At 41.4% G+C, this 7,993-nt stretch overlaps 1 protein-coding gene across 3 annotated transcripts in view; it reads right to left on the bottom strand.

Moving 5' to 3' along the window:
* The window catches only part of LIMA1 (LIM domain and actin binding 1), a 114,303-nt gene that overhangs the window by 29,927 nt on the left and 76,383 nt on the right, over window positions 1–7,993 (bottom strand). For all 3 annotated transcript variants that reach the window (XM_011964481.1, XM_011964488.1, XM_011964498.1), the window contains 3 exons: window positions 5,654–5,738; window positions 4,025–4,173; window positions 224–331 (listed from right to left, as the gene is read on the bottom strand). In XM_011964481.1, coding sequence (XP_011819871.1) covers window positions 224–331; window positions 4,025–4,173; window positions 5,654–5,738 — 342 coding nt within the window. The remainder of the gene's footprint in view (window positions 1–223; window positions 332–4,024; window positions 4,174–5,653; window positions 5,739–7,993) is intronic.

The raw sequence follows: 7,993 nt of genomic DNA, 5'->3' as shown, positions 1-7,993 counted from the left end.
GAACAAAATAATTTTCCAACGAAGGTTCATTATTTGGTCAGCTATAAGTTGCAGAGCTCCTCAACTGAAATTATGTGACCTGCAAAAATGACAATCTGTCCTGGCAGCTGTTACCAAATTCCCAGACACTCTACAGCCTAGAGTTAGAGTTGTTTCTAATTTCAAGCACCTAATTTAGAACACATGCTTCCTTGGCAACTGGACGTCAGACTTTTCAACCTACCTTTTCCCCTTCCTGATGGGTGATGCAGACCTCAGGACCTGGGGGCACATTCTCCTTTTGCTCCATTTTATGAATTTTGATTTCACCACCACTGGCTTTCAACTCATTCTACAAAATAAAAATAACTGTAAAAAAATTTTTAAAGTCCCATCATTCTATTCTCTTCATAGCACATTTATCAGATAAACTTGGAATGTTAAAAAATTCTTCTAAGAAGCCTCAGGTCAAATCAACCCCCTAACTCTCACAAGCAAAACCCATTGACTAGTGAAATGACAAAAGCAGCTTTGTGGACACATACCTCAGAGTTAAATATCTGTAGGCTAGTGTAAAACTGGATTGCTCATTAGAATACAGACATATCAACACAGGCACACAGAACACCCCAAGCATACAACATTCTTGTGATTCACTCTTCTAGCAGCAGAGCTTGTGGTAATGCAAAGCTTGTGAGTTTTATCAGAAAAGACCATTCTGGAGCAGGGGAAAGGAGATGCCAAGTGCCAATAATAGAAAATATACTGACCATACATATATAAATGCCCGGCCTGGAAAGAGAGACAGGGATGATGTATACATATAAAAACTGAAATTATATTTAATGATACCATAAAGCAACCTTTTTGGTGGGACTTTCAAAAACATGTTTTTCATATACAATTCATATATTGTACTAAAGACATAATTTATTTTACTTCTTATAACAGAGCCTCAACATAAAAAAGCATGCATTTTATTGTCATAAGGAATAAGCAAATTGCATTTTTTTCCTTGCAAGGACACTGGGGCGAATATTACAATTAACTTCATCTATTATATCTAAAATCAACATAGAGCCTGGGCGCAGTGGCTCACGCCTGTAATTCCAGCACTTTGGGAGGCTGAGGCGGGTGGATCGCCTGAAGTCAGGAGTTCAAGACCAGCCTGGCCAACATGGTGAAACCTCATCACTATTAAAAATACAAAAAATTAGCCGGGTGTGGTGGCACATGTCTGTAATCCCAGCTACTCAGGAGGCTGAGGCAGGAGAATCGCTTGAATCCGGGAGGCAGAGGTTGCAGTGAGCTGGGATCACGCCATTGCACTCTAGCCTGGGGAACAAGAGCGAAACTCCATCTCAAAATAAAAAAATAAAATAAAATAAAAGCAACATAGAGGTCAATGACTATAGCCATTTCCTACCACTGATCTGTTAATATGTAGTAATCTAGTACTTTTTTGTTCTCTGTGACTCTTTAGGCATGGGAGGAAACAATTTATGGCCACAGGGCCAATGAAAGGAATGTGAGTATGACTTAGTCACCTAGGGATGGTATTCCAGATTACTGCCCACAGCTCTGGAGGTGCAGCTGTGAGGAGAAGCTGGCAGCTAGCACTGCAGAACATTATATAGCCCAACAACTCATTCCTGACCCCGTCTGGAAGCCCCACCTCCAGAACTGCTGCCAGAGAGTATGTATGTGCCTTGTTACAACCATATTCTGTTAAGGGTCCTGGGAAATTCTTCGGGGATGAGACAAAATGTACTTTTTACAAGAATTCCTGAAGACTTTTCAACTCTTTAAATCTCCAGAGCAGGAGAACTGTAATACAGAAATGGTGAGGAGTTAAAGAAAAAAAAAAAGAAAAAAGTTACTCAACAGGTTTCCCCACATAGGGAGTCACCTGGTGGGAATGTTTGCAGCAGGAGGGCACTGAGAAGCAGTAAAATCTGGTAACAAGAGGAAGTTCAGCTTCACAGATCCCAATTTGCTGTATCTCCTGACCTGCCTTCTAAGAGAAGTCTAAATTTGCTCACTTTTCACATTCATAGTGCCTATCAGCCTGTGATACTCCACTTTGCTAATTGACTTACACACATCATCTCTTCTTAAAACATAAAGTTGTTAAAATTACAGTTAAAAAACCAAGATGAAATTATTCATCGCCCAGAGAATTAGTCCACCAAATACTATTAGAGAATGTATGCTTAATAATGTGGGGAACAGAAGACTTAACTCGCAGAACACACATTATGGTTTCCAACATGCGCCACATTTCAGTCTGCCTAGGAACAAATACAATTCAATACTGTTCTTTTGATTTTGTTAGACAATTAGGACATCAAGAGATTAATGGTTTGTAATTTGAAATCTTAGAACAAATGCTTGAAGGATACAAAAATATGTGTGTGTGTATTTGTGTCGATGTGTGCGTGTGTGTGTGTGTGTGTGTGTGTGTATATATATATATGAATAAATGGCATTTAAAAGGTAATATCTGTTTTCTTTTTTTGAAATAGAGTCTCACCCTGTCACCCAGGCTGGAGCGCAGTGGTGTGATCTCAGCTCACTGTAACCTCCATCTCCTGGGTTCAAGTGATTCTCCTGCCTCTGCCTCCCTAGTAGCTGGGATTACAGGTGTGTCCCACCACACCCAGCTAATTTTTTTTTTTGGTATTTTTAGTAGAGACGGGGTTTCACCATGTTGGCCAGGCTGGTTCTGAACTACTGACCTCAAATGATCCACCTGCCTCAGACTCCCAAAGTGTTGGGATTACGGTGTGAGCTGCTGTACCTGGCTAAAAGGTAACTTCAATTAAGCAGTTCTGTAGTGTCAGCTTACCCGTTAAGCACAGGACAACTTAAAGGGAAGGACTCTCCATAGTATTTTGAATATCAAAATTTTTTTTTTTTTTTTTTGGGATGAAGTCCTGCTCTGTCGCCCAGGCTGGAGTGCAGAGGCGCAATCTCAGCTCACTGCAACATCTGCCTCCTGGGTTCCAGCGAGTCTCCTGCCTCAGCCACCCAAGTAGCTGGGATTACAGGTGCCTGCCACCACACCTGGCTAATTTTTGTATTTTCAGTAGAGACGGGGTTTTGCCATGTTAGCCAAGCTGGTCTCGAACTCCTGACCTCAGGCAATCCGCCCGCCTCAGCCTCCCAAAGTGCCGGGATTACAGGCGTGAGCCACCACACCCAGCTGAATATCAAAATTTTCATGCTTACTGAGCATGTCACCTTCTTGTGATTTCTCCCTTTTTCTTATCTACTATTCTACTTATTTAGGAAAACAGTACATCGTAAGGATTAAAGATTAAGTAGATGATCTACTGTATGACCCCTTCATATGAAATTTCCAAAATAGGCAGATACATAAAGACAGGAAATAGATCAGCGGTTGCCAGGGGATGAGAGCAGGGGGAGCTGGGAGTGACTACACAGGTATGAGGTTTCTTTTCAGGGTGATAGAAAGCTTCTGGAATTAAACAGTGGTAATGGTTGTACAATGTGAATATGCTAAAAATCACAAAACTGTATACTTTAAAATGATGATTTTATATTACGTAAGTTATATCTCAGTAAAAAATTACAAAAAAAACCCTCATTAATGAACACAGCTGATATTTCTCTCTAGGCGTCTTCTTTCTTTCCTCAAAAACCAAAATAAGCTCTCCAGTCTTCTTCCGTCTTCCCTCAACAACCAAGATAAAACAAGAGTTCTACTGAAACTAATAAACTACTACTTCTTTAACAACAACACAACATTAAGTAGAAGAGCCAGGGAAACTCTCAATGATACTGACTGGTAACATCACAAAAAAAGTGAGTGGGGTGGGAATGAGGACTAAGAAAGCAAAGTCAAGATTAGACCACGGTAAGACCTGCAAATCCAGTGAGGGTAGGGTTCATGTGAACAGAGAACAGCTAGGGGACCAGGACTCAGAGGTAAGGGTCTGGTGGCATTTCCTAATTCCAGTACTCAGTGACCATCTGCTGGATTCCAGAATGAATGAATGAATGAACGATGCAGAACACATACTGTATAGTTGGTTGAGCTGCTTTGTTTGGACACAGCTGCCTGGTACTTGGCCATTCGATCCTTTATAGAGGTTTCTGAGAGGCGTGGAAGTTCCAGATTTCGCCTACTCTCATTTTTCTCCGAGTTGAATGTAGAAGATGACAACTGACCTAGAAGCATCCAAATGACATGTTTTATTTTATTTCTCAGATGGGGTCTCACTCTGTCACCCTGGCTGAAGTGCAGTGGCATGATCATAGCTCACTGCAGCCTCGAACTTCTGGGCTCAAGATATCCTCCCATCTCAGCCTCCCAAAGTGCTGGAATTACAGGTGTAAACCATTGTGACTGGCCAATGTGTTTCATTAGAAGATAAAAGTGATTCAAATAATTTCAAAATTCTAAATTTTGGGTTATTGTTATCTAATGGCCAATTTCTTCCATTAAAAGCACGAAGAAGAAAATCAGGAATATAATTGTCATTTACAAAGTAATATTCACTCTTTCTTGGCATTAAAAGAACCTTACCATAATTGAGCATTGCATATTTTATTTAGTTTTTGAGACAGAGTCTCACTCTGTCACCCAGGCTAGAGAACAGGACAGTGGCAAGATTGTAGCTCACTGCAGCTTTGAAGTCTTGGGTTCAAAGGATCCAGCCATCTCAGTTTCCCAAGTAGCAGTGACTTCAAGCATGCACCACCACGCTGGGCTTTTTTTTTTTTTTTTTTTTTTTTCTGTAGAGATAGGTCTCACTATGTTTCCCAGGCTAGTCTCAAACTCCCGGGTTTAAGTGGTCCTCCTGTCTCAGCCTCCCTAAGTGCTGAGATTACAGGTCTGAGCCACCACGCCAGGGCCTGTATTTTAAAATTCTGGCTTATTTAACATGAAAAAGAAGAGATCTCAATGCCTTTTAATTTGCATTTCTTTGATTACTAGGTAGCTGATGCTTTTCCTGTTTTTACTAATTTTTTCTTTTGTGAAGTGCCTGTAAGTCCCCTTTAAAACGTAATTCCACTCTCAAAGTGTTATCACTGGTAATACAGGGTAACCAAATCTGATATGGGACACAGCCCATCTATTGAAGCCCTCAAATCCCAGATGACTAGAGCCAAAACTGATCGTAGCACTTTACTTATAGCTCCTCAAAATACCCTTTGGTTACCACAGGTTATCACTAACAAGGGTGGATTAAAAATAGAAAAAAAGAGGCCGGGCACAATGGCTCATGCCTGTAATCCCAGCACTTTGGGAGGCTGAGGCAGGCGGATCATGAGGTCAGAAGATGGAGACCATCCTGGCTAACACAGTGAAACTCTGTCTAGACTAAAAATACGGGTGCCTGTAGTCCCAGCTACTCGGGAGGCCGAGATAGGAGAATGGTGTGAACTCGGGAGGCAGAGTTTGCAGTGAGCCGAGATCGTGTCACTGCACTCCAGCCTGGGAGACAGAGTGAGACTCCATCTCAAAACAAAAAAAAAAGCTATTTAACAAGAGCAATGAGATTTGAGAATGGCTTGCATCTAATAGGCAGACTTTCTTTTAATTTGTGTCACTCTTCCTTTAAAAGCATTGGCTTTGAGTCCAAAAGATGTTGCTACTAGTGAGTACTTCCTATAGGACCTCATACACAAGGAACTCTCTGCTTACCTGGGCCTATTTCTAGGTCATCTAGAGAATAGCTGTTTTCAGAGACCTTCCTTCCACTTGCACTTCGGCTTTGGGCCCGGAGAATCTGGAAAACGAAACCCAATGATAAGTTTTGCAGAAATGATGGGAAATCTTGATGCAAGGTTCAACTTGCAAACCTTCTTTATAAATAAAATCCAGATTTGATTTTTTTTTTTTTTTTTTTTGAGACGGAGTCTCACTCTGTAGCCCAGGCTAGTACAGTGGCATGATCTCGGCTCACTGCAAGCTCCGCCTCCCGGGTTCACGCCATTCTCCTGCCTCAGCCTCCCAAGTAGCTGGGACCACAGGCGCCTGCCACCACGCCCGGTTTTTTTTTTGTATTGTTAGTAGAGACAGGGTTTCACCGTATTAGCCAGGATAGTCTCAATCTCCTGACCTCGTGATCCACCTGCTTCGGCCTCCCAAAGTGCTGGGATTACAGGCATGAGCCACCGCGCCCGGCCCAGATTTGATTTTATATTTTTATATTTCATAGAATTTTAAACAAAATTACAAACATCAAGCACTACATATTCACAGGTGCCCAGGGAAAAATAAGTAACTCTATGTAGGTAATATTCTCTGTTAAAGATCACTTCCTAACCAGCAAGCTTTGTAACACTTATTGGAGGGGAATCCTCACATACCAGATGACAATGACATGCCTTCCAAATTGCCAAGTGCTGATGCAGAATCTGCTGTTTCCTTTCTCCATTTCACGTTATTTCTGCTATTGCTGCCTTGGTTCATGTCTTCATCATCTTTCCCCTAGACTATTGCATTATATCTCTTTAACTGGTTCTTCATTATCTTCCAATCCAGTCTCTATGATGCTGCCATTATCCCCAATAATACAAAGTAATTATCCAAAAATATAAATCTATTTTGCTCTCCTTTTCAAAATTCTTTCAGAATTCCCACTCACTCCTGAAATTAAATCCAAAGTGCTTAGTAAGTCACAGAAGTCCTGTTCTAGATCTGGTCCCCACCAAGTCAGCCTCCTTTGTCCTTCTGTTGCCTGGCAAATGCCTGTTCCTTCAAAGACTCAGTGTAAGCACTATGAAGTCTGAGTACCTTGCCAACATAAATTTAGGTAATCTTTCCTCTGTTCCCAAGGTACCTGGTCAAACTGTTGGGTGACTGTCCCTCTACTGCACTGTAAGCTCACTGAGGGCAGAGACCATGTCTTTCTCTCCATATATTTCCAAGACTTACAGAAAAGTGGATGACACAGATTTTTTTTTTTTTTTGAGACACAGTCTCACTGTCACCCAGGCTGGAGTGTAGTGATGTGATCTTGGCTCACTGCAGCCTCCGTCTCCCAGGTTCAAGAGATTCTCCTGCCTCAGCCTACTGAGTAGCTGGGATTACAGGCGCTTGCCACCACGCTTGGCTAATTTTTATATTTTTAGTAGAGACAGGATTTCACTATGTTGACCAGGCTGACCTCAGGTGATCTGCCCACCTCAGCCTCCCAAAGTGCTGTGATTACGAGCTTGAGCCACTGCGCTTGGTTGACACAGATCTTTTAAATAAAGTATTTTGTGATTCCATTAAATTACTACATTTATCTCTCTCATATCTAGGGTAGATCTTTCATGAAAGTTACAAATTATAATTTTTAAGACTGTAGAGTCAAAAATATTCCCAGACATAGTTCACAGGGAGTATGTCATGTTTATTCAGCTTATAATGAGTGCCTTACATGAGATCCTATCATTCAAATCTCAATTTATTTCCAGATAACTTGAGGTTAAAAAAGATATCTGAAATCCAGTATGACAGGAGATAAGAATAAAACACTTAGCACCCTTTTGAGTTTAACATTAGTATATAGTCACTAAATCTTTAAGTTTAATGGACTAATCAACTTTACTATAAAGTTTGAGAAAGTGAGGCTGGGCATGGTGGCTCACGCCTGTAAACCCAACATTTTGGGAGGCCAAGGGGGGCAGATTGCTTGAGCTCAGGAATTTGAGACCAGCTTGGGCAACATGGTGAGACCCTGTCTCTACTAAAAATGCAAAAAAATTAGCCAGGCGTGGTGACATGCACCTGTGGTCCCAGCTACTTGGGAGGCTGAAGTGGGAGGATTGCTTGAACCAGGGTGGGCAGAGGTTGCAGGGAGCAGAGATCGCTCCACTGCACTCCAGCCTGAGCAAGAGTGAGACTCTGTCTCAAACAAAAAAGAAAGTGAATTATCACTTTTACATATTTTTTATACCCCCTCCTTGGAGAGAGAAAACATGCCACATCAGAAATCAGAGCCAAGGATTTGTCTATTTATACCACACCAATAAGAATAGTTTCTTTCAAATT

This window comes from Mandrillus leucophaeus, unplaced genomic scaffold (genome assembly GCF_000951045.1).
Source record: "Mandrillus leucophaeus isolate KB7577 unplaced genomic scaffold, Mleu.le_1.0 Scaffold118, whole genome shotgun sequence".
In the NCBI taxonomy this organism is placed as follows: domain Eukaryota; kingdom Metazoa; phylum Chordata; class Mammalia; order Primates; family Cercopithecidae; genus Mandrillus; species Mandrillus leucophaeus.
The sequence above is the reverse complement of the archived record's forward strand: the minus strand, read 5'-3'. Positions and strand labels throughout refer to the sequence as shown.